At 25.3% G+C, this 25,446-nt stretch overlaps 7 protein-coding genes across 8 annotated transcripts; 4 read left to right on the forward strand and 3 right to left on the reverse strand.

The window, feature by feature from the left end:
- Positions 1–483: 483 nt before the first annotated feature.
- LOC126901210 (2-oxoisovalerate dehydrogenase subunit beta, mitochondrial) lies at positions 484–3,024 on the reverse strand. Of its 2 annotated transcripts, none has more exons than XM_050677552.1 (7): positions 2,702–3,024; positions 2,548–2,625; positions 2,128–2,330; positions 1,889–2,044; positions 1,055–1,372; positions 895–981; positions 484–829 (listed from the first exon to the last, which is right to left on the reverse strand). In XM_050677552.1, the coding sequence occupies exons 1-7, from the start codon at positions 2,811–2,813 to the stop codon at positions 689–691; spliced, it is 1,095 nt and encodes a 364-aa protein (XP_050533509.1). In that variant the 5' UTR covers positions 2,814–3,024; the 3' UTR covers positions 484–688. The 2 variants fall into 2 exon arrangements, with proteins under 2 accessions (XP_050533509.1, XP_050533510.1); XM_050677553.1 differs by having other exon boundaries at positions 486–829; positions 2,697–2,822.
- Positions 3,025–3,144: 120 nt separating this feature from the next.
- On the forward strand, positions 3,145–4,418 carry LOC126901215 (RNA-binding protein PNO1). The gene is made up of 2 exons (XM_050677558.1): positions 3,145–3,594; positions 4,071–4,418. The coding sequence occupies exons 1-2, from the start codon at positions 3,250–3,252 to the stop codon at positions 4,329–4,331; spliced, it is 606 nt and encodes a 201-aa protein (XP_050533515.1). The 5' UTR covers positions 3,145–3,249; the 3' UTR covers positions 4,332–4,418.
- LOC126901208 (U3 small nucleolar RNA-interacting protein 2) lies at positions 4,373–5,864 on the reverse strand. Its single transcript, XM_050677550.1, has one exon. The coding sequence runs from the start codon at positions 5,750–5,752 to the stop codon at positions 4,388–4,390; it is 1,365 nt and encodes a 454-aa protein (XP_050533507.1). The 5' UTR covers positions 5,753–5,864; the 3' UTR covers positions 4,373–4,387.
- Positions 5,865–5,981: 117 nt separating this feature from the next.
- Positions 5,982–12,944, forward strand: LOC126901204 (splicing factor 1-like). Its single transcript, XM_050677539.1, has 8 exons — positions 5,982–6,245; positions 6,814–6,948; positions 8,959–9,034; positions 9,720–9,872; positions 9,942–10,048; positions 10,129–10,295; positions 10,356–10,514; positions 11,835–12,944. The coding sequence occupies exons 1-8, from the start codon at positions 6,161–6,163 to the stop codon at positions 12,600–12,602; spliced, it is 1,650 nt and encodes a 549-aa protein (XP_050533496.1). The 5' UTR covers positions 5,982–6,160; the 3' UTR covers positions 12,603–12,944.
- Positions 12,945–13,462: 518 nt separating this feature from the next.
- Positions 13,463–16,376, forward strand: LOC126901214 (MOB kinase activator-like 1). Its single transcript, XM_050677556.1, has 4 exons — positions 13,463–13,751; positions 13,823–13,989; positions 14,635–15,026; positions 15,105–16,376. The coding sequence occupies exons 1-4, from the start codon at positions 13,738–13,740 to the stop codon at positions 15,183–15,185; spliced, it is 654 nt and encodes a 217-aa protein (XP_050533513.1). The 5' UTR covers positions 13,463–13,737; the 3' UTR covers positions 15,186–16,376.
- Positions 16,377–18,241: 1,865 nt separating this feature from the next.
- On the forward strand, positions 18,242–21,596 carry LOC126901203 (cell division cycle protein 23 homolog). Its single transcript, XM_050677538.1, has 8 exons — positions 18,242–18,491; positions 18,547–18,759; positions 18,821–19,166; positions 19,227–19,404; positions 19,636–19,980; positions 20,387–20,633; positions 20,696–21,158; positions 21,456–21,596. Exons 1-7 carry the CDS (start codon positions 18,370–18,372, stop codon positions 21,144–21,146), a joined length of 1,902 nt encoding a protein of 633 aa, XP_050533495.1. The 5' UTR covers positions 18,242–18,369; the 3' UTR covers positions 21,147–21,158; positions 21,456–21,596.
- Positions 21,419–24,938, reverse strand: LOC126901202 (uncharacterized). The gene is made up of 8 exons (XM_050677537.1): positions 24,024–24,938; positions 23,374–23,638; positions 23,113–23,316; positions 22,805–23,036; positions 22,453–22,577; positions 21,986–22,139; positions 21,636–21,859; positions 21,419–21,560 (listed from the first exon to the last, which is right to left on the reverse strand). Exons 1-8 carry the CDS (start codon positions 24,680–24,682, stop codon positions 21,477–21,479), a joined length of 1,947 nt encoding a protein of 648 aa, XP_050533494.1. The 5' UTR covers positions 24,683–24,938; the 3' UTR covers positions 21,419–21,476.
- Positions 24,939–25,446: the final 508 nt, after the last annotated feature.

A 25,446-nucleotide genomic window follows, 5' to 3' on the forward strand; every position in this document is an offset into this window, starting at 1 on the left:
ACTTCAATAAAATTAGACAACACAAAATTTAATGAATAATCATTAATGTTGTAACATATTCGGTCTTTAAGTAGCGATTATTTCTCTGGTAATTACATAGTTATAAGTTTGATAAGTTAAATTAATAATATAAATTAAAGATTACCAATAAAATACAATTTAAAATATAACAATTAAACATTTTATTTTTTCATTAACAAATACTATATTTATAAAAAATTTATTAATAAATAACAAATATAAAAAATAAACATTTAATTGTCGTATAATAATTCAAAATAGATAAAATAAAAATGTCATAAAAGATTCATAGTAATTATTCAACAAATTATTCTAATATTTGAATGAAATAAATACAGAAAAAAAGTCTAATAATATACAGAGTAATTAATGCAATTTAATGATAAAATATATAAATTAGTTTAAAAAATACTAATCTTAAAAAATTAATAGTATTTATAAAACAATGGTAAATATTTTTAGAGAAAAAATGAACATAACAAAAAGAGAATATCTAAATGTAACACAGTATCAAATACTAATCAATATTTATCCATTAAGAAAAATTTACATACAAATTTATTAAACAACATTTTTTTTTACAAATAAAGCATATCATTAATTGAGAGTAAAAAGAATAAATTATTAAGAAAGTAAATTTAAAAACACAATTTAATAGTAAGGGAATTTAATAATTGACTACTTCTTTTACAGCCTGCAGACACTTCCATTTATTTGGTAAATAAAATGGTTCATATACATGAGGAAATGGTGTATCATATCCAGTTACACGGCGAATCGGAGATTCAAGATGAAGAAAACATTCTTCCTAAAGATAATATTATTGCGAATTAAAACTGAATTTTATAGAACTGGTAAATTGTAATATATTACTTGAATTGAAGCAGCTATTTCAGCACCAAATCCACCAGTTAAGGGAGCTTCATGAGACACAATTGCACGGCCCGTTTTCTTAACTGACTATAACAAATATTTTAATTAATTGTAAATTAGTAAAATGTCAACTAAGTAGACTAGTTAAAAATTAGTTTACATTAACAATTGTATGTTTGTCCCATGGTAATATTGTTACTAAATCAATAACTTCACATGAAATACTGAACTTTTCAAGAGCTATTTCAGCAACTTCGAGTAAGACATGAACTTGTGTTCCCCAACCAATCAATGTAACATCTTTTCCTTCAACTAGAACATCAGCTTTTTCTAAAGGCAATTCATAGTCATTTTCAGGCACATTATCAACAGCAATTCGGTACATAATTTTGGGCTCAAAGAATATACAAGGGTTCGGATCCCGGATACATGACAGAAGTAAACCCTTAGATTTCATAGCACTTCGAGGCATGACTATCTAAAATTTGAAAAATAAATTGTAAACATAAGTATGTTATAACTTATGATAATAAAAATCAAATAGCTAAAATAAATTATTAAATAAAAATATATTCATCAATATTTTTAAAAAGAACAAAAAATAAAAGTGAATTTGTTCTTGTACAAAAATGAACATGTTGGTATCCAATTTTAACACAAGACATTAAAATTGTTAAGTGTTTTAACTTAAACTAAAATATTTTCAGCTAAATATTACCAAATGAAAAAATAAGTGCTTTTATTACTGAAAACGTTGATATCCAATAGCTATTTTCAACTTCTGTGGTACATGCTTATTTTTTTTACAAAATACTAGTTTATAAGTACTTTTAAAAATTTACCATAATTACTAATGGCCCTAATGAAAATGTGTATACATTTTTTAAATTAAGGTCAATCATAAAAGAATTATTAAAAGAAACAAATTCTACAGCACTATAAAAACATAAAACAAATTTTTCATATATACATTAAATATTAAAGTTTTCCTTACTTTAAGACCTGGAGCATGAGCATAAAAACTTTCTGGACTTTGAGAATGATATAGAGCACCATGGCCAACTGCAGAACACGGAGTTCGTATAGTTAGTTTACCACAGTCGAACAAATTACCAGAACGGTAACGGTACTTTGCAGCTTCATTGACAAGCTATAGATATAAAACATAACATGTAATTTTTATGAAAAGAGTTAATAATCACATTATTAACTAGAAAAAATTATAATTATTACTTGATCAAATGCGGGATACATATAATCAGCAAACTGAATTTCTGCTATAGCAGTTGTACCAGCTACAGCTAGACCAATTCCAAATCCTACAATGCCTTGTTCACATAGGGGGGTATTAAAAACTCGTTCTTTTCCATAACGTTCACGTAAGCCATTGGTACATCTAAATACTCCACCGAATCCAACATCTTCACCAAATACAACTATAATTAAGCAAAACTTATATAAATATTTTATGTATAAACAAAATGGTAAATTGACTGCTGCACGAAAATATTTTAAATAGTTTGTTCCTATAATTATATAGGAACATATTTATAAATCCATCTAAGTAATGTAAAAACATAGAAACTTTAAAAATTAATTTGTGAAAAATGTTAATAAATACAAACTAACAATTAAATAATATAAATGAATTACCAGAATTGGGATCTTTGCTTAACACTATATCAATAGCACTGTTAATAGCTTGGTACATATTTTGCTCAGTTACTTTTCCTAAGAATTTTTTAAATACACTTAAATAAAACTTATAAACAATGAATGGTAACACTTTAATTTCTGCACACCTTACCAAATTCATTGCCATTTTTTTCAGGGTGGTATACAAAATGTGATGAATACCTATAAAGACAACTACACAATTTCTTCGATAAAGAAAAGACTTTATTATTAGCAAAATTCATGATTAATTAAAAGTAAATTGTTATAAAGTTATAAAATGTTAAAATAATAAAAATAAATGTGTTATTTAAATATAATAAAAAAAATTAAATTACTGTTTGATTACAGAATGACGAAGCCTTAGTCAAATAATTATTTATTAATTTAGAGAACAATGAATAATAAACATTTACGTCATGATTATAAGAATATTAATTAATAATGTAAGTTACAATATTCAAATTCATGGCAACAAGTCATTAAACGGATCTTATCATTGTTACTGCACATGTTAAAATGATAGAATATTTCTTGGAATAAATAGTTCCAATATAAATATTATTATCAGTATCATTTACTATTATCACGTTGGTTACAACACGTGTGTACATTTTTGGTAGTAATTTTTTGGTTTATCTACACTATTTCATTAATTTTAGTGTTTTCAAATTTAGCAATATGTCAATTGTACATAAAAGGCCTTTGAAAAAGATACAATCCTCGAAGAAGTTGTCTGATGACCGAGAAATTCGTAAAATTCCCGTGCCATCGCATCGCCTTACTCCACTTAAAGAACACTGGTTGAAAATTTATACTCCTATCGTTGAACATCTCAAGTTGGATGTCAGATTTAATATAAAATCAAAAAATGTTGAAATCAGAAATCCACTTCCAGAAGATACTATAGGCTCCCAACATTTACAAAAAGCAGCAGATTTTGTTCGTGCATTTGTATATGGATTTGATGTAGAAGATGCATTAGCATTGATAAGGCTGGACAATCTGTTTGTTGAATCATTTGAGGTAATTTAAACGTCTTTTAATTTTAAATAAGTCTAAAAAGATAAATAATTTATCTCTTTGAACATATTTAAAATAAAAAAAGGTACAATTATTAAGTAGTTTAAGTACATTATATATAACATATCACATTATCCTGCTTGTGCTTAATTGATAAGATTCAAATCATTGAAGTACATTATTAGAACTGAGAACTTATACTTAAAATTTTTAAATTATGTAAGTCTTTAAAAATGTGTTTAAATATTTATATTAAATAAAAAAATAATTAATTTGATTGATGAATTATTAATGGCTAGTCACAATTTAAAACTCAAGAAATTAATATTATTTATCTTATTCTTGATAGCTTATTTTATTTATCTTCTCTCTTTTTCTAACATTTTTAATCTAAATTTAAATTTTTAAATGGTATTAATTTGTTTTGATGTAATTATATCAACATTACATTTTATAACATGATGATGTAAATATTGTAGGTAAAAGATGTCAAAACTCTAAAAGGTGATCATTTATCACGTGCTATTGGAAGATTAGCAGGAAAAGGAGGACGTACAAAATTTACTATTGAAAATGTCACAAAAACCAGGATTGTATTGGCTGATTCAAAAGTACATATTTTAGGTTCTTTTCAAAATATTCAAGTAGCTATGCGAGCTATTTGTAATCTCATTCTTGGATCGCCACCTTCTAAAGTTTATGGACAATTACAACAATTATCTAAAAGCAAAGTTTTATAATTATGTATGATTGAGAAATAGAAAATAAATAAACCATTAAATACTGTAAAAAAAAATTAGTTTTTAATAAAGTTCAATTTAATAACATGTAAACTATTCTTTACACCTGTTACACTATGCCATCTTCCATATCTATGTTCATTACCAATGGCTACAATTAATTTACTACCATCATTAGTAAATACTAAACTATTTACAAAACCTTGAATAGAAACATTAAATAGTGGTAGCAATGTCTTAAAATTGTTAGAACACCTCCAAAATTTGATAGTTCCATCATAGCTTCCTGATACAACCAAATCTGAATTTGCCAGAGCTCCTACAGCAGATATCCAGTTTGGTTCTCCATTGTTGCTACTAACACCATGGGCATTATTAACATTACAAAATGGTTTTTTCTTTAATGAGCCCCAGATACTAAGTATACCATTGTCACCCCCAGTAATGAAGTGAGCATTATCAATTTTTTTTACTGTGTCTATAGAGCCTCCAACACCATTAAATATCAATTGTGTTTCTTCTTGTATTTTCCATACACGAATAATATTTTCCATGCCTCCTGCTGAAATGACACGATCTTTTTGTAACATATCAATACTAGTCACTTCAGTTTGATGACCAAAGAGAGTTTCTACATAGCATAAGTCAACAAGATTCCATACTTTTAGACTTTTATCTTTTGAACAACTAAATAGCTGTTGTGTCTCATTACAAATCGTTAAACCAGTTACACAGCCTTTATGACCAGTTAGTTTACCAATATAGTCTAAAGTTATTGGATTTCTAACTATTATAAGACCTGAATTGTCACCAGATACTAAATAATTCTCGGATACAGCAAGTGATAATATTGGACAGTTATGATGAGTCTGATTATCTTGAGGTTTTTTACGGTTATGAATTAAGACATTTTTAGCTTTAAATTCTTGGAGATCCCATTGTACTAAAGTAGCATCTTTTGAAGCTGAGTATGCGAATTTATCATTTGGGGATATAACAAGACATGTAATTGCTTTTGTATGTTTTTTACTTCTTAATTCAAATATATCAGTTGGAAATGATAGACCGTCAGCTACTTTAATTTTTAATTTTCCTTTTTGTTCAAGAACATCGTCTTTTAATCGTTTTAATACACTTTTATTTACTTGTTCCTCATTGTCATCTTCTAATCGACGACGTTCCTCTTCTTCAATTTCACTCAAATATTTTTTAGCAAGTTGAACTTTTTTTTCGGCAGCTGTCAATTGTCGTTCACTATCAGACTCTGATGAAAAATGTTCATCATGTTCGGATTCACTTGATTCCGATGAGATTTCATCGTCGACGTGGTTTCGAGTTTTCTTTTTTTTTATATTATTGTTATTAACCCTCACAGGTGGCTTTTTACGCTTTGTAACATTTTTTCTTATGAAAAATGACATTTTTACTAAAAAATTAGTAAAGATAAATTTATATAAACTAAGTGAATTTCTGTAAACATTACACACGCGACTTCAATTTTTAAACTGTCCAATACTCTCATACAGTAGTCCCGTTTACCCAAATATTAATACAAGCATGATAAGTTTGCTGATAAAATTATAAGGTTAGCTCATGGAAAAAATAATAAATTATGGTCAAAAAATCACCTTAAACTATAGGCGTCAGCCATTATTATTGTGATTAAACAGAAAATAATTACAATGTTTAAGGGAATTAATTTCTTTTTAGATGCTTCATTTAAGTAATCTTAATTACTTTAATTAATTTCATATTGAATGAACAGCTGATAAAGTTATTCTAAAACAAATTATATTCTTTTAAAAACTGTTAATTTGGACGTATTCGAAATGAGCTCTAACATGAGCGTCAATAATTATATGAGTATGTTTTCACAGTCTCACAATGGCGATAGTTCAAAACGTGAATCATCTAGTAAGTAATAAGTTTTTTTAATTAAGAAAAATTTTTTATTTTAATTGTTTTGTTTTAACAATTAAACTAATATTATTTAAAAGCTATAAAAAAAACTAGTATTGTATGTATCTTTAAAGAAATTGAATCCGAAATATAAACTCCAAGTAAAGTTATTAACTTTATTAATTAAACATAAAGAAATGCAACTTTATATTAATTAGTTATAGAATTAATACTGTTGTATCATAAGCATTTGATAATTCAATTTCATTAAATTCTTAAAATAATGTGCAAAAAACTAAATGTTAAATATAGATTTTTATATAAAATAAAAAAAAAATAATAAAATAAAAATTAAGATACATTAATACTTAACTTTAAAAGTCTCAAAAATATTTCAAATAAAAAACCACAAATATGTATTTGACATTCAAGTTATCAAAATCAGCACTAAACAAATTGATCATTAATATTTATTATTATATAAAAGTTCAAAATTATATCAGCTCTTATGATTTTATTATTATTTTGTTATTCATTATATTTTTAAAAAATACACTTTCTGACACTATTAATTTAAATTTAGGCAGTGAAAGTAATGATCGCAAAAAAAAAAAGAAATCTCGATGGGGTGGTAGTGAATTGGAGAAAACATTTATTCCTGGAATGCCTACAGTACTTCCACACAATCTTACCAAAGAGCAAGAGGAGGCTTATATTTGTAAGTATTTTTTTTACGTTTAAATTTTTATATACTTAAGTTGTCAAATTATTTTGTATATATATATCTTAGTGTATGCTCTATATTTTTTTTAAAGATGAATTCAACAATTACAAATTAAAATTCCTTTAGATACTAAATAGGTATTAATTTAAAAACAAGCAAATTCTGATGATCAAATGCTTGTTGTTATTATGGTATGTATTTATAAAACAAGAATTTAAAAAATTGTCCAATTGTTATGTATGATCAACATATTTTAATACTGATATATTTTGATACCACTTTTTATTTTAGCTTCGATGCGAAGCTGAGAAGGTATTAATTTTACTATGATGTGTTTTTTTTTGTGTGTCTGTGAACGCTCAATCTCAGCTCTTGCTGGACCGATTTTGATGAACAATACGTCAAAAGATCACAAATCGTATCTAGTCGAAGACATTACCCACAAAAATCAAAAAGAATTTCCTTGTTCCTTGTAAACGGGGGAAATCTCCCAAAAAATTACAAATTTATACAAATATAATTACAAATACCCCTTTTATCTGACACACCTTTTTTAAATCGGATCATACCCATTTATACAAGGGGGGTCAAAACTTAAAACATGCGTATTGAAACTAGGACATTTTCAATTTATTTTTGTAAGTGTTCCAGAAATATTGGCACTTTTATGTATATCTTAATTAAAGCTTATGTAATATACTTTAATTTGAAAAAAAAAATTTAACTTCTGGATTGAATAATGGTGAGAATGACTACTGTATTCAAAAATATATATTTTTGTGTTAAAATTCTGGGTTTTGTATTTTATTTTATTTTAAAATACATGACAAGGGGAGTACACTGATTTTCAAAAATATTTTATAAATCAAATTGATATAGCATAGAAAGTTGAATCTATTTAAATTTTTATGCTTTTTTTAATACTGTAAATAGCAATTATAAAACTTCCTGACTGCATATTAATCTTAAAAATACTATTTTTTTAATTCTCATACAAGTTTTTATATTTAATGATGTCAATTTCAAACTTGCAATTGAGTTAAAAATTATGGCAACATATTCAATTTTGTTTACTATAAACTTTCACAAAACTTTGTCAAAAAGTCGTTAATAATCCAAGAAAATTTTTTGTAAAAAAAAAAAAAAAATTAATTTAATTTATTTTTTGTTAGGGAAAAATAAAAAAATGCTTTTAATGTAGTCCAAAGCTGTAATAATTAATTTAAAGAAAAATGAAATGCAAAATATTTGTCGGATAAAAGTTAATAGATATATCAAAGCTTAGTGGGATACTGTATACTAAATTTAAATCCATAGTACAATTAATATCTAAGGCTGAAATAAAATACTATGGCATTAGTAATACTATATATGGTCATATGGATCAGATCATTACAACCAAATGAAAAATAAATTTTTTCAAACAATTTCATCTAATTATTTTTGTTGAATTTTCTATTTAAACCATGTAACTTTAGAGTTACTTAAACTTAAGTTATAACTTCTAAGTGTGAGAGTTATATCATTGTAACATCAATTCTATGAAAAAAACTTAATAATTCAGTGTAAAAATATATAGTAAAAAATTATGGTTAATATATATATATGTCTAATTCTAATGATACCTCAAAAAAAAAAACAGCTGAAAATATCATTTCCTCATCAAATTAAGCAGGAAAAAAGAACCACACCACAATATAAGAACTTTGCATTCTTACAATTACACAAGTCAACAAAATGTCAGTTATATAAAACTGAATAATATTTTTTCAACAATGGTTTTGAATTTTATTATCCCGAAAAAATTAACCTTTTGGAGATATGTTGTAATCTGTGTAATGATATTATATTAATAGGGTGTACTAGTATATTACATATTGATAAATTTTTGAACAAAGGTATATTTTGAAATATTTTAGTATTAATAATTTTGTATGTCTTATATTTTATTTTCATACTAATTTTTGGGCGTTTTTGCCCTGTTCTAACCCGTTTACATTACAGTACAACTACAGATTGAAGAGATTGGACGTAAGCTGAGAACTGGAGAGCTGGGCATACCATCTAATCCAGAAGAAAGGTTTGACTAATTTGGAAATCCATCTTCTAAATATTTAACATTTTCAACTCTCGATTTATCATATGGATTTGATCAAGTCGTAGTATTGATTTTTATAATAATATTTGTTTTATTTTCAGTAGAAGAAATACACTGAAAAAATTTTACAGATAATATATTAGGTCTAAGTTCTTAAATTTGGTTTAATTATTTTTTGTATTATTTATTCAAATAGTGACAAGTTGACATTTAAACTGCTAAAACATATAAATTTATACGTATTAAATTTGTTTAAATTTTTTAAAGTAAAACATTTAAGGTTACCTGATGTAACCATATAAATAATTTTAATAATATTTATGTCAGTCTTATTAATATTCTTAATATTATTTTGTTAAAATTATTTGATAACATATATTATAGGTTATATTGGCTGCTCTTAAATGTATATAGATAAAACTAATTAATTTTTTTCAAACAGGTTTCAACGATGTTATAATTTACCTTAATTAAACCATTTTACTAATATAGCCAGTTTCATTTATGAATTTTGCTTTAATTTTATTATTAAAATTGTTTAATATTTTTCAGTGGACTTAAATATAATAAATTTTAATAATAATATAATGACCATCAAAATAATTAATATCTAAATGTTTTAAACAAATTTTTGGATACCAAAGAAGTATTATAAATGTTGTTTCAGATCGCCATCTCCTGAGCCTATTTATAGTAGTGATGGTAAAAGAATGAATACTAGAGAGTATCGAACTCGTAAAAAACTTGAAGAAGAACGACACAGATTAATACAAAGAATGGCTACGGTGAATCCTACTTTTAAACCTCCCGCTGATTACAAGTATTTATTTATTTTACACAATAAATAATTTTTTGATGTTATATTAATGTTATGTTATTTTTATTATAGACCTCCTGTTATCCGTGTTAGTGATAAAGTAATGATTCCTCAAGATGAACATCCTGATATAAATTTTGTTGGTCTGCTTATTGGACCTCGAGGAAATACTTTAAAATGTATGTAAAATATATGTTTTGAGATTTTATATTTGTTCATTACTTGTATTGACTAGTTTTAAAATTATTATAATGTTTAGCAATGGAAAAAGAAACAGGGGCTAAAATAATTATTCGAGGAAAAGGTTCAGTTAAAGAAGGTAAAGTAGCTCGTAAAGATGGACAACCCTTACCAGGAGAAGATGAACCTCTTCATGCATATGTAACTGGTAATAATCCAGAATATGTTCAAAAAGCTGTTAATAAAGTAATACAATTAAAACTGCATTCTTTTTTTTCAATCTATTCATGTTATTTATTTTTTTAGATCAAAGAAATTATCAAACAAGGTGTAGAAGTTCCTGAAGGACAAAATGATTTACGACGAATGCAACTTAGAGAACTTGCTCTTTTAAATGGTACCTTAAGAGAAAATGATGGGCCCAGATGTACAAATTGTGGTGCTGCTGATCATAAATCTTGGATGGTAAATTAGTGTTATTGATATATAATTATATTGATATTATATAATTATATAATCACCTTAAAGCTTGAAAAACATCAAACATTTTTAAATCATATCTACCAAAAAACATATTCAATTACTTGAAAATAAATATAATAATGAAAAAAAAATTTTTTTGATTTCTTTTGGTTACATATATTTCTTGATTTATTAGCTATTAATTATTTTTTAGGATCATCCCTTTTAAAGTATAGAAGTGTCAACTTTTTTTTTTAAGTGGTAACATATGTATTTAATTTGCTTATAAAATAGAAAATTATCTAATTAAAAAAATGACTGGTCGATAACAACTTTTGAACTGGTACTTGGGATGTCATTCTCATTTTTATACATAAGTGAGACGAAGAATATGTCCGGAAAATGATAAGTGATTAAAATAGCAACACTTACTGCTCATTTCCAATCATCACTTAAAATTATTAATACCTTTTGTTAATTTTCTTAATTAGATTATTTCCTATTTTATAAGCTAGTTAATTATATATATGTTGTCATTAAACAAAAATAAAGTTTATATCCCTATAAGTTATAAGGGATGATTCTAAAAAGTAATTATTAGTTGTTAAATCATGAATTATTAGTAACTAAAAGCAATCAAAAATTGTTTTTTCAGTATTGTATTTATTTTACGGGTAATTATGTGTTTTATGATAAATTGATCATCCTTTACAATGACTAAAAAGAAAAAAATTTAATAATCATATTTTAGCAATTCTAGTTTTCAAATACTTTTTGAGTATGATAAAGTTTAGTGTTATTAGCTTATATTTAAAATTTGATAGACTCTCTGCAAAACAGACTAATAAAAATTTTCAGAAGAAGCAAAAGACAAATCATTTTTTTATTTAAATTTAACAAAAGAAGGCTTACTTTTTTTAATGACTATAGCAAATTATCAAACAAATTGTTTATTGCATCTATATATAGTTGTTTCTGCTATATAATATTCTGTCAAATAATTTTATAAAAAAATTTATGTTTTTAATTTAAGAGAAAATAATTAGATAAACTAGGTAGCCAGTATGTATTGAGCGCTAATGATAATAACATTGTTCCAAAATATTTTATTTGATGTATTTTTAATATTTTTTTAGTTTTAAATTAATATTTTTAATATATTTTTAATTTTAATTAATATTATCCACAAGTGATCAATTCTCATTATGTAATTAGCCTCACTTTTCTTTTCGCCCTTTTATAAAATACTGTATCTTTTATTATATTTTTTGTATAATTTGCTATTGATACTTATCTTAATGAATACAATTAATTTTATTTTAGTGTCAAGATAAACCAAATATAACTAATAGTATATTATGTACTCAATGTGGAGGAGCCGGACACATAGCAAAAGACTGTAGAATGAAATCTACAGGAGGTGCTAGTTTCCCTGCTAGCCAAGAAAAAACTAAAATTGATGAAGAATACATGTCTCTTATGGCGGAATTAGGTGAAGGACCACCACCACCAAAGCAAAGTGATGATATTTCTATGCGGCCTGCCAGTAGTAATGTTAATACTGGAGGACTGTTCAATAAACCTCAACCTTTAAAGTCTCTCATGTCTTTACCACCACCACAACAATCTATTCCAAACTCCTTACCTCCTCCTCCGTGGACAAATCAACCAATGAATGGTGCTGCAATGCCACCTCCTGGAATGAATGTACCGCCACCTTGGCAAATGCCACCACCTGCTAACCAGCAGTATCCAAATATTCCTCCACCTCTTCCAGGAAGCAATCAAAATTTTCAACAGCAAATGCCTTGGGCCATGCCTCCTCCTCCACCTCCTCCAAATCAACCAACATCTATGCCTCCTCCTTGGCAACAAGGTCCACCACCCATTCCTGTGACTGGTGGTCCAGCTGCTACTACTGTTTCAGGAATGTGGCCACCTCCAACTCAACCATGGCCTAGTCAACAACAACATCAAGCCAAAGTTCCACCACCAGCTATGGCTCCACCTATAATGATGCCACCACCTGATTTACAAACATTATTAGCAGTGCCACCACCACCACCACCACCTCCTCCATCATCAAATTAAATTTAAAATGTTTTTAACTATATTTGGTGTTAGGTAGAAAACTAAATTTGGTTTTGTAATGATATTGTCAATAATTCCTCGCTATTTAGAGTTTTTACCTTGTATCTAATAAAAATCACATATTCTTTGTACACTTTTGATTGAAAAACATGATTTCAAATCCATTGGTAAAAAATATATTTCATTAGAATTGTTTTTTGAATAAATTACAAATGTATTGTAAATTATTTTTGATAACTCTGTTTACAATGTAATTCTTTTCATAGTGATATTAGTATGACATTTACAATAAAATACACTTAATTGATATATTTTTAAATAAATTAAATCAAGAGGTTTAAATTAATTTTGTTGTTAAGAGAAATTTTTTTCCATACTTTGAGAATTTTAGATTTTCTGTCCAATTTAATTTCATTATAGCCTGAATACAGGCTATAATGAAGTCCACCATTGACTTTACAACTTTAAATTAATAAAATTAATTGAGTTTAAAAATCGATAATTAAGAAAACTTCTATAACAGTAATTTAATGTAGATTGACTAATGCTAAAGTTGAAACAAAATATTAAATAAGGAAAAAACTTACATGATACTTAGTTAATAATAAAATTAATGTTTAAACCAATGTCATGAGCTTTATTTAAGCTGTATTCACGATCCAAGAATAATAAAAACATTCTGTTTTATTTTTCATGTAAATAAAACTTTTTGTGCGTAATGATTAAATTTTTTTTTTAAATTGACGCTAAATCATGGAAAAATAAATATTTTTTTATCAGCCTATGTGTATTGCATAAACAGCTGTGGTGGTATGATCCACACATTTTATTAGTTTTTGTTGTTAAAAAAAATCATATAATTATATGTTAATAAAGTTTCAAAAAAATATTACATTTATAAGAAAATATTTATGACTAATGTATTGAACTAAAAACATATCATTAAATATTTAAGCAAAGTTTCCTATTGTAACGATCTGATATTCATGATTAAAATCTTTTTTGGTTCTCAATTAAGATTTAGACTTTCAACTAGTATTTTTTTTCTATTTCCCAAATATAAAATAATATTAAAAAGATTTTTATTGATTTAGTAAATTAAAGGATACAATTTTATGCACAAAGTATATCCATAATGAGCTTCCTATTGTAGGTTAAACTTTTGTGAATTGTTCGACTTATAGTTTATTTTGATTTAATTATTTTACATATTTTTTCAGTGGAGGCAGATCATCAAAAACTTTTAAACCTAAAAAGAACATACCAGAAGGAACTCATCAATATGATTTGATGAAACATGCAGCTGCAACACTTGGGTCAGGCAATCTCAGACTAGCTGTTTTGTTACCTGAAGGTGAAGATCTGAATGAGTGGGTTGCTGTCAATAGTAAGTCAATTATATATAATAAATTTATATCAACTAAATAACATTTAAAATATGTTTTTTTAATCAATATTTCAAAATCAAGTTATTGAAATATTTTTTCTATTAAATTTTTCTAAAAACTTACCTTTTTTAAATATATATTAAATTAAAACTTATACAATGTTCTTTAAGATGAAAAAAGAAAAGATATTCTACATCTTGATTTCTCATAGTTATTGGGCATTAAAAAAATACTATTTTGAAGAGTTTAGCATAGTAACTGAATATATACATAATTTAAAACTACATACAGTGTAAGGTTTTTTTTGTGTATTGTATGATTAAAAAATGACTTTGACGATTTGTCTTGTATGAGTAATAATAGGCCTCTAAAAACAATTATCATGTAATTTTTGATAGACATGTTAAATTTTTTTTTAATATGTTTCAAATACTTATTAAAGCATTTAATGACAGTGATTTTAATCACTTTCAGATATTAATGCTAATATAAAAGATGCCTCAACTCCACTTTATTGGATTCCTACTGTACTTTACTTTTTTTAAGTTAAAGTGTTGTAAATAGTTTTAATTAATTAGTAATTCACTGTATATTATAACTTTTATTATAAATATTAGAATATATATCAAAATTTGCTATTTCAGCGGTTGACTTTTTTAACCAAATAAATATGTTGTATGGTACTATAACTGAATTTTGTACTGAGGAAAGTTGTTCTATCATGTCTGCTGGTCCTAAGTATGAATACCATTGGGCAGATGGTTTAACTGTAAAAAAACCAATCAAATGTTCGGCACCTAAATATATTGATTACCTAATGACTTGGGTTCAAGACCAATTAGATGATGAAACATTATTTCCATCAAAAATTGGAGTTCCTTTCCCAAAAAATTTTCTATCTATTGCAAAAACAATTCTCAAACGGTTATTCAGGGTTTATGCACATATATATCACACTCATTTTGATTCTATTGTATCTTTGGGCGAAGAAGCACACCTCAATACATCTTTTAAACATTTTATTTATTTTGTTCAGGTCAGTTCTTAACAAAAATACCTTTTTTCTACAGCATTGTAATATAATTCAAATAAATAATTTTTTTTTTTTTTACAGGAATTTGTATTGATTGATAGAAGAGAATTGGCACCATTACAAGATTATATTGATAAATTAGCTGGTAGAGAAACCAGATAAATGTTTTTAATGCTATTTTAAAAAAATTGACAAGCACCTAGCTGACAGCTTTAATAATTGATGTGATAACTCATTTTTATAAGTATATAAATGTTTAAAAGTAATTCACATTATATATAAGTAAATTTTTAGTCAAAAGGCATTAATTATCTCTATTTATGTATAAATAATATATTTTTATGTAAACTATTGTCATCCTAATGATCTAATTATTGATATTAAGCACTGTATATTTGTAGACAATCCTCTACCAAAGAAAAACACAAATATTAATATTTTACAGTTTTATAACTATTTTGTACAATTATATTATAGAATTACTTTTATATTATATATATTACACAGGTATATTTTAGAATTCATACAGAGTACTTCAATAGTTTATGACCGGTGTGAAATATTTTAAGATAATTTGTTATTAACTTTAAAATATGTTGTTAATAACATTAAAGCTTCTAAAAAAATGATCTTTATTTACATCTATGTAATGAAAATATAAAACTATTTAAATATATTAATACTAGTATTAATATATACTTAAATTATTATAGATATATTTTTTCTTCTTTTGGCTGGAAAAAATAAAATAAAGAAATCACTATTTATTCTTATAATGTGTAGGGCCATCCTGTGAGAGTGGCTTTGGGATATCACACCCCCTACTTGGTAAAATGTAATAGTTTTAGTCAGCAATTTTTTAATGTAAGACAATATTATCAAAAAATAAAAAATCTTACAATTATTGCATGATATTTTATGACAAATTATTCAATTGACAAAAATCAATTTTCTACTTCATATTTGATTATAGGATCCTGATAAAAAATTGTTTAGTAATGACTTGGTTAATCAGATAAATCATTATTTTGTAGATTGCTAATTTTTCTAACTTAATACTTTTATTGATTTTGTTATAGTCAAAAATATTTTTTTTAATTTAATGTAACCAAACTATAAAAACATTTTGATTTTCTCTTGATAATTTCAAAAATAGTGTCACATTCCCAAATGTCAACTTCACCTTTGAAAATTCTTGCCTATTTAAACAGATTAGTTATATGTAGTATAGTTTTTTATGTTAATACTCTAACCTTCAACTATTAAGTTAATACAGAATACAGCATATTTTACCATATTAAAATGTTTATTTTCGAATTTTTTAAAACATAATTACACGTCTTGGTTTCTTGATTACAATTGTTTTATAATTCTGGCAAAATTTGTTTTGTAAAATTCACAACAAATAAAATAGATGTCTCAAAAAAATCTATGGTACTTTATAGATATACTTAAATAGTCTTTGAAAAAAATTTAATAGAAATACTAAAATTTTATCCAATAATTTAATATATAAGAACACACAAAACAAATTTTGATTTTTTCAACATGTAGGTAAATTCACTCATATGGAAGATAGAGATATAAAATCGATTAAAGTCAATTGATAATTGAATAAAATGAATGAAATGCCGCGACATAACCGCAAGTCGGAAATTCTTGCAAATTGTTGAAAAAAGTGTGTTATATTAATTTACAAGCCTGTGCGTAAATTATTAAGAAGAGTTCCAGTAATTATAATCCTTATGACTACAGAAAAAATTATTGTTTTTCAAGATAAAAATATAACAGCCTAAAGACATTCAATGAAATTTCATAAAACATTAAAATAAAGGATACATTTAAAATCATTAGTGAATAGATAAAATAATTAAATAACATAATAATAATTAAATCATGAATGAATACAGAGTAATCAGTTTATTATAAACCACTCGATTACTCTTATATAAATACAATATTGAAAAAATTGGTATTTTCTGTTACATATATATATTGATTTATTAGTTATTAATTATTTTTTAGGATCATCCCTTTTAACGTAAAGAGGTGTCAACTTTATTTTTTTTTAAGTGGTAACATACGTATTTAATTTGTTTATAAAATAGAAAATTATCTAATTAAAAAAATGACTGGTCGATAACAACTTTTGAACTGGTACCTGGGATGTCATTCTTATTTTTATACATAGGTGAGACGAAGTGAAATGATAAGTGATTAAAATAGCAGCACTTACTCCTTACCTCCAATCATTACTTTAAATTGTTATTAACTTTTGAAATACTGGTCCAAAAATTGTATTGATGAGTCATTTTCATTATTACATAATTTTCTATTAAATAAACCAGTTAATTTTGTACGTTGACAATTGAAAAAATAAAGTTGACACTTCTATACGTTAAAAGGGATGATCCTAAAAAGTAATTATTAGTTGTTAAATCATGAAATATATGTAACTAAAAGTAATCAAAAATTATTTTTCCAATATTGTGTTTATTTTATAAATAATCGAGTGGTTTATAGTAAACAGATCACTCTATGTACTTATATATTTTTTAGTTATTTTTCGATAATGACGAACATATTTTGAAGAACTAACATCCGTTAGTCTTAATAATCAAATATATAAAATGGTTTTTTATCTTTAAAAACCATGTTAATAAATATGAGGAATCATGGACATAGAACATCAAAAAATCAAAAGACTATGCAAAATTATACATATTAAGAATAAGTTCACCTATCGATAACTCAGTGCAAAAAAAAATTAAGTGTAGTTTTGCTTTTTGCAAGAGAGCGGTTTTGAAAAAAAAATTGTCTGTTATTTTTAAAACATTATTACCAGAGTTAAGAATTATAGGGATTTATAAATTTTGTTAAATAAAACGTATAATCTTTCCACAGATTATAGCAGTTCAGAAACGAACAAAAACATTGTACATCGTGCACTCTATGGAAAGTAAAAAAAACGGTTATACTTTTGTATGTTTAATGAGTCAGATATCATTTATAAAATTAACGTATATCCTATTAAAATAATATTGAAGGGTATAAGTTCACAAATCATCGTATACCCACCCATAAAAATAAGGAATTTTGTGAAAGCGCCATTGTATTTATCTATCATTAATATTCTATTTAAGCCGTGTACTTTATTGAAAGTCTCCATAAGTTTAGATAAGACTTATCAATGGTATTTGATAATATACTACAGTTTGATTTCTTAATATAAGTTGTTAATAGTAATCCTTAGCAAAACATAACTGTTCTGCAATGAAAAATTTAAAACTTTTGATCAGCCAGTAATATTAAAGGTTTGTTTTAAACAAAAAAATTAATAAAAAAAATGAATAATTATTTAATGGATGTTGATGTGACTAAAATCGGAAGTCTTGAAGATATAAAGAAAGAACTTTTAAGTAGTCTTAAGGAATTAAATATTAGAGGACTGAAAATAAGTTATCAATGGTGTGTATTGCATAATTTTTAATTTTAAATATATTAATAATAATTTAATTTTTAGGTGTATAGATCTTTTAAATTCATTAGTAGTAGGAAATGCATCTAAACCAAAAAATAAAAAAAAAAGTTTGAAAGTATATAAAAAATATGATAGTGAAGCATTTAAAAACTTGCAGTTAAACAGAAATGAACTTAGAAGAATGACATTGTCTAATGATGAAGCAAGTATTTACATACACGCTTTAAGGTGTTTTGAACTTAAGGAATACAAGAGGTATTAAATGATAAAACGTTAATTATAACACATTAATTATTATGTTAATTTTAATTTTCAGAGCATCACACTTATTGAAAGACTGTAAATCAAGTATATCTTCATACTTAAAATATTATTCAGAATATTTAGCAGCTGATGGTACAATAAAAAATGTAGGATGTGAAGCTACTCCGGCTATGTTTGATGATTATCTAAATAATTTAGATGAAATAATATCTAATTTGAAAACTTCACAAGCTGATTGTTTAAAAGATGGATATTTTTTATACCTATTAGGAGTGGTATATGTAAAATTAGAGAAGTATGATGAGGCAGTTGAAATATTATTAGATTCTATTAGTAAAAAACCACTGAATTGGCATGCTTGGATGCAACTTGGTGATTTAATTGTCGATAGAGTTAAAGTAATTTGTTGAATGTTTAAATTCGTTTATAATTAATTGTAATAAATATTTTAATTTTAGTTGTCAAAACTTGATTTACCAAACCATTGGATGAGAAATTTTTTTTTTTGTCAAAAATATTTAGATTTACAACTAAATGAACAAATGTTAGCGGTTGCTCAGTATTTATTCAACTGTGGTTTTACTGACAGTACATTTCTTCTTTCTAGAGTGGCAGTTTGTTATCATAATAAAAGATGTGAGTAAACTCTAAAATTTTTATTTATGTTGAACGTCATCTTTTAAAAGTTATTGTTTGTGCCAGAAAGATCAATTAAACTTATGTTTCCAATTGTGACAAAATTGAATCCTATTTATCTCTGCAATGATGCACAATATATTATTGACTTGTTATATATTATTTCTAATAGTATTTTTAAAAATAATACGTAAAATATTTAATAGTAAAAATCATTAATTTAAATCATAGATGTTGAAACAGCATTACAAAAATTTCATGAGCTAATTGAGATTGAACCATATCGATTAGAAAATATGGATACTTATTCTAATCTACTTTATGTTCAACACCAAAGAGTTGAATTGGCTTATTTAGCTCATAGAGCTGTTGTGATTGATAAATATCGATTAGAGACTTGTTGTATTCTTGGTAACTATTACAGCCTTCATTCAGAACATCAAAAAGCAATGCGTTTCTTTTTGCGTGCTTTGAAACTTAATCCATTGTGTTTAGCAGCCTGGACTCTACTCGGTCAAGAGTACATGGAATTGAAAAATTCTAATGATGCGATTCAAAGTTATAGTAAAGCTTTAGGTATGAATAAATTAATAGTAATACACAGTGGTGCTTTCACAAAATACCCCATTTTTTATTATAGAGTATATGTTGATTTGTGAGCCTATATCCTTCAAATAAATAATACTTGAGTAATATTTTTTTAGAATATACGTTAATTATATTTAAATAAAAGAAAATTGTTAGTGGATATACAATGTAAATCTTCTAACATACTACTATTTATATAATATTGATTTATAATAATAATAATAATAATTAAGTATTTTAATTTTTTTTTTTCTATAATAATAATAATAATCAGCACAATTTATTAGGTTTAAATTTTTATTTAATATATTCAATTTAAATTGATTTTATCCATAAGTAAATCTTTTAAATGTATTACATTAATTCAATAACAAATTTAAATTCATTTTTCTAGAAATCAATAAATATGAGTATAGAGCTTGGTACGGACTGGGTCAGACATATGAAATCCTTGGTATGTTTAAACATAGTCTTTATTATTTTAAACAAGCACAATTGTTAAGGCCATTTGATAGTCGGATGATAATTGCTGTTGGAAATGTGTATGAAAAACTTGGAAACATTGACATGGCATTTCAAAGTTATTTAAAAGGACGCGCAATGGGTGACGATGAGAAACTTGGACTTATATGTCTAGCAAAGTAATAAACAATTTATATCTTAATTATCATGGATTTTGTTAACAAATATTTTTCAAATATAGGTTGTATGTACAGATTAAAAGACCTGATGATGCAGCTAAAATGTTTTTAGAGTACATTGATGAATATGCATTAGATGAACAAACTAGAGACCATAGTTCTGCTTTTATGTTTCTTGCTAACTACTATTTAAGTCAAACAGATTATGAATCTGCAATACATTATGCACAGAAATGTTTAAACTATGCTGAAACTAAAGAAGAAGCAAAAGCATTACTTAAAACTATCATGCACGAGAGAGTTCATATGGATGTCGATCATACAATATCTGTATCTATGTGTAATAAACAATCAAATATTTTAGATTATGATAAAGAAATCCCAAGAAAATTGCAAATGTTATCTTTATCCCAAACTAATGATAAGGTAGAAGAAAATGTGGAAGATGAGGATGTGAATGATGAAGAAGATGAAGAATTTATATGCAATAAAGCTACTTTGTTTGTTGATTAGTAAAAAGATGAGGTTATAATAAAAATTAAATTAAACTAATTTTTAGAGTAAAAAAAATTTTTATTTATTCCTAAAGTATGTAATTTTTTTTTTTTTTTTTGCAAGATGATATAATTTTGATGTTTAATTGTCTATAATTTAAAAAAAAAATAAGACTGATTTAACAACTTTTATAATCATTTATATTTTTAAATAATTTAAATTATACTATACAAAAATCATGCAAATTAACATACTAAAATATTTTTTATATTATGATCTTAAGAAACATAGCATAATATCTATTATACCTATATTGTTGTTTTATAGGTGTATAGTAAAACTCAATATTCATACATCTACACCATAAGATTTCAGTTTTTCTCTGATTTGATTATGTACATTAATGTCATTTGAAAACTCTTTGTGAGAAAACTGCAAGAAAAAGTCATTAATAACTAAGTCCTTCAAGTATATTTATTTATTGAATATAGTTATAATAACTCTTACCATAATTGGCTCATAACCAATTTTTTTTAGTTGTCTGATTTTACATAATGTTTGGCCAGTAGGTTCTGAACTGTTAAAAAGAACAGAATTTCGTACAAGTGGGACAATAGCAAACCATTTCCCAATATTTGGAGGTTTAGAAAATTCATGAAAAGCAGTTCTACTTTTTATTGATTCAGGTAAATCGATGGGTTTACCACTTGGATCAATACAAAAGAGCATATCTAAAATTTAGTTATTACAAATATAAATATTAAAATTTTTATTCAAAAACTAAATAAATATTTTTAAAACTTAAACAATTAAAAAATATCATGTGTAGTGATGCAATGTATTATATAACTATATACCTGGTTTTGAGTGATGAGGTAATGGATAACATACATGTAAGAATGATTCGTCAATAAACATACAAGAAAGTTCTCTATACAGTTTAGAAATAAATTTATCACTATGAGACATTTTATTAGATTCTGTTGTTGTGGGTATGTGCCATGCTCCGTGCTAAAATGTAAACAAATAATCAATTAAACATGGCTTGACATATAAAATAATTTGTTTAAATAAAACAGTTAAATGATTTAGCTAACTCAGAGCTTGGTGATATCTACAATGTATACTAGTTGAATTAAAACAAAAAAAAATTCAATTTTCAGAGCATATTTAAAATTAGAGAAAATGTTATCACACTTTTTAAGTAATTAAAAATGATACATTTTTTTATGTTTTTTAGGGTTTTTCAATCTGAGCCTTTTTTTAATCAAACTTTTTACAAAAAAAAGAAATCTCTTAGATAAATTGAAACTTATTAACTTACATTATTACATGATTCATTTAATTTAACAGGCAAAAATGGTCCTGTATAATCAGGACACTCAATAAGAAGTCCATTATTCAAACTTAATATGTCACGAGAAATAGTAAACCTGTTTAGTGTTTTTCCTGAAATAAAGTTTTCATAAAATACATTAATTGAAAGATATCATAATCCACAATTCTCTATTTATTATTTTATTTAAATAAATACACATAGATTTAAAAATCTTTTTACTAATGTATTTTAAAATAACTATCTAAAAACGAATTTAAAATAACAAAATACAAATTAAGGAATTGGATGAAATATAGAGTACACATTGAAAATTTCATTTATAAAAGATTATACATACCAAAACACTTATGTAACGCTTCACTAGTTAACGATTTAGAAATGCAGTCATAGGGATAAATTTTATTTAATGCTAAATATGATAGGGTATAAACATAGGATCTAGGAAAACATTCAAACTCTTCTTTTCTTTTAGTATTTCTCAACTCATTGACAACAGCATCAAATATGCAAGGTTTTGTTTGTGGGTTATGATTTAACATACTTAATACCAATACTAGTCTTTCTAAATCCTAACAATATTAGTTAGTGTTAATCCAAAATAAATAGTAATTTGTGATATAAATAATATTTAAATTTTTAATTTACTTTAATACGGGTTTCTGAAATTTCATTGACCATTCTTTGAGAGATTTTATTTAAGAGTTCATCATGTTTAATCAACAAATTAGTGCCTAGTAATGCAATATGAACACAGCACAAAATATTTACTTGGTCGACTTTATCTACTAAACTATCCATAAGTTTAAGCATCGAAACATAATTTTTTGGCTTAGTGCAGTACCTAAAAATCTAAAAAATGAAGTGTATCAATACATAATAAACTACTTTGAAATTTAGTAATAATACCTTTAAAAATGCGGCTAGTTCTATACTGTTAATATTGTTGAAGTTTGATAGAACAGCTGAGTATATTTTATCAATTAATTCTAAATTGCGTATAGGAGTCTGTGTTTTGAAAAATCCTAATGCTATTATTCCAAGTTCTTTGATAGTAAAGTCATCAAAATATGAATTTAATTCGTGTTCAATATCAAACATAGGTAGAGATTGTGTAAATTTTCTACTAGTATTAGCATAAAACATCATTTGAACCAACTGTTTAGGAGTTAATCTGAAATTAAAAATAACATCCTGATCATTAAATTATTAAACATATTTTAATGGAATTAATTAATACAAGAATCAAACTACTTTATTGATTAATAAGTTGATTGATTATATATGATTATATAATATCATTAAATTAAAAAAGAGTTAAACAACTATTTTATAAATACTTAAATCTGATAGTATTTATTAAAATTTACAATAGATTTAAAACATAACACAATTCTAGAACACTAAAGCACATTTTAGTCCATTAGAGACCTTATATTTTTGCACATTTAAATCAACATGCTAATTCTTATTATCAAGCACCCTTTTTTTAAAACATTTGGTAATTTTTGTATGAATTATTGCAATCTTACATTTAGATTTAAAATAGTACTATTTACCTTGATGGTTTACGAGCAAGTTTTCTAACAGCCATCCAAACAAAATTACTCATTCGGGCCATTCTAGCCATGTACCAATGATCCATATATAGTAATGTCTTATTTAAAGACCATTTTCTAAAACGTTCTATGCATTGTTTATCTAAAGCTGACCAAAATTTGAAGTATACTGGATCTTTAGCTATTTTGACATTCCACAAAGATAATAGTTTTAAACATTTTAGTAGTTGATCATCTGATAATTGTGAAGCAACTGAAATTAACTGCTCTCTAATTGGATCAAATAACTGGTCTAAGAAACTAAATTGTTTACCCGATACAAAAATACTTATTTTGAAAAAATCTTCACATATTTCATCAACAGATTTAGATTGATAATTTTGAGTGATTAGTTTATTAAACTCTTCATCTGTTACACTAGGCCAATCTTTACAGTCATAAGGATTTACTATAGTATCACTGTACATTGGATCATTAACCATAGTATTATGTGCATTAGCATTTTCACGACCCACACTATACTTTATGAACGATTCATGAAATGATGATGGCATACACAAGGGCCGTACATTGATTAAACAAATTTTTGGCAAAGCCGTCCTGTAGTAAGAAAATGAAATACGACCAATAGTTGTCAGGTAATTTATTGTACGACTCATTGTGCATTTATTGAAGGCTTTGCGTTAGGTACATAAAAAGCTTAAATAATAGTTTTTTTTTTAAATTAAAGAAATAATTTTGTTGAGAATAGTATAAAATTAAATGTTAAGAATGTCATGAATAAATAAGTCATAAAAAGAGTTATTGATATTAACTTTTTTTTAAAGATTGTTTTGTAATTATCTGGTATAATTATTATTACTTATATAATATATAGTATATGGCCTATAGTATTTAAATACAAATAAAAATTAGCCGGACATGTGACTTATAACTGATAACATAAAATAATTATATCACAGAATAGATAAGATATTATCTATTCTGTGGTTACACATAGATTGAGTTCCATCTAGTGATGGAATTTCGGATCAATCGAACGATCCGGATCGTTCAAATGACCCGTTCATATAACTCGTTCTTTCGTTCATTTCTTACGATCGGTCACGGTTCTTATCAATTACTCCTTACTATGGTTTTCCTGAACGAGTCGTTCAAATTCGCATTTTCACTATGCAACATTATCGTGATATTAGAATTTTTACTGATAATGCACTTGTATAATCGTGTTATATATTATTTTTTCAAATACAAATTACTTGAAATAACATAATATGCTGTTATACACGAATATTTTTGTATAGAATAAAAACAAATAATTTATACTAGCGGATGAGTTGCGGTACATAAATCCATAGAATTTGTTTCTATAATAAGCGAAATCATTTAAATTATTTGTTTTCATAAAAGGAGTTTTATAGAG

The sequence above is a fragment of the Daktulosphaira vitifoliae genome, unplaced genomic scaffold (assembly GCF_025091365.1).
Source record: "Daktulosphaira vitifoliae isolate Bord-2020 unplaced genomic scaffold, ASM2509136v1 Scaffold_3, whole genome shotgun sequence".
Lineage (NCBI taxonomy): Eukaryota > Metazoa > Arthropoda > Insecta > Hemiptera > Phylloxeridae > Daktulosphaira > Daktulosphaira vitifoliae.

Coding starts and splice junctions, on each gene's coding strand:
- LOC126901215 (XM_050677558.1), top strand. CDS start 3,250: ATGTCAATTGTACATAAAAGGCCTTTGAAAAAGATACAATCCTCGAAG. Junction 3,595..4,070: donor TGTTTGTTGAATCATTTGAG/GTAATTTAAACG, acceptor TAAATATTGTAG/GTAAAAGATGTCAAAACTCT.
- LOC126901204 (XM_050677539.1), top strand. CDS start 6,161: ATGAGCTCTAACATGAGCGTCAATAATTATATGAGTATGTTTTCACAG. Junction 10,049..10,128: donor TCGAGGAAATACTTTAAAAT/GTATGTAAAATA, acceptor TATAATGTTTAG/CAATGGAAAAAGAAACAGGG. Junction 10,515..11,834: donor CTGATCATAAATCTTGGATG/GTAAATTAGTGT, acceptor ATTTTATTTTAG/TGTCAAGATAAACCAAATAT.
- LOC126901203 (XM_050677538.1), top strand. CDS start 18,370: ATGAATAATTATTTAATGGATGTTGATGTGACTAAAATCGGAAGTCTT. Junction 19,167..19,226: donor TAATTGTCGATAGAGTTAAA/GTAATTTGTTGA, acceptor TTTTAATTTTAG/TTGTCAAAACTTGATTTACC. Junction 20,634..20,695: donor GGACTTATATGTCTAGCAAA/GTAATAAACAAT, acceptor TTTCAAATATAG/GTTGTATGTACAGATTAAAA.
- LOC126901214 (XM_050677556.1), top strand. Junction 13,990..14,634: donor TGAGTGGGTTGCTGTCAATA/GTAAGTCAATTA, acceptor TTGCTATTTCAG/CGGTTGACTTTTTTAACCAA. Junction 15,027..15,104: donor ATTTTATTTATTTTGTTCAG/GTCAGTTCTTAA, acceptor TTTTTTTTACAG/GAATTTGTATTGATTGATAG.
- LOC126901202 (XM_050677537.1), bottom strand. CDS start 24,682: ATGAGTCGTACAATAAATTACCTGACAACTATTGGTCGTATTTCATTT. Junction 23,037..23,112: donor TTTCAGAAACCCGTATTAAA/GTAAATTAAAAA, acceptor TAATATTGTTAG/GATTTAGAAAGACTAGTATT. Junction 21,561..21,635: donor TTGGTTATGAGCCAATTATG/GTAAGAGTTATT, acceptor TTTTTCTTGCAG/TTTTCTCACAAAGAGTTTTC.
- LOC126901210 (XM_050677552.1), bottom strand. CDS start 2,813: ATGAATTTTGCTAATAATAAAGTCTTTTCTTTATCGAAGAAATTGTGT. Junction 2,331..2,547: donor AAGCAAAGATCCCAATTCTG/GTAATTCATTTA, acceptor GCTTAATTATAG/TTGTATTTGGTGAAGATGTT. Junction 830..894: donor AAATAGCTGCTTCAATTCAA/GTAATATATTAC, acceptor TATTATCTTTAG/GAAGAATGTTTTCTTCATCT.
- LOC126901208 (XM_050677550.1), bottom strand. CDS start 5,752: ATGTCATTTTTCATAAGAAAAAATGTTACAAAGCGTAAAAAGCCACCT.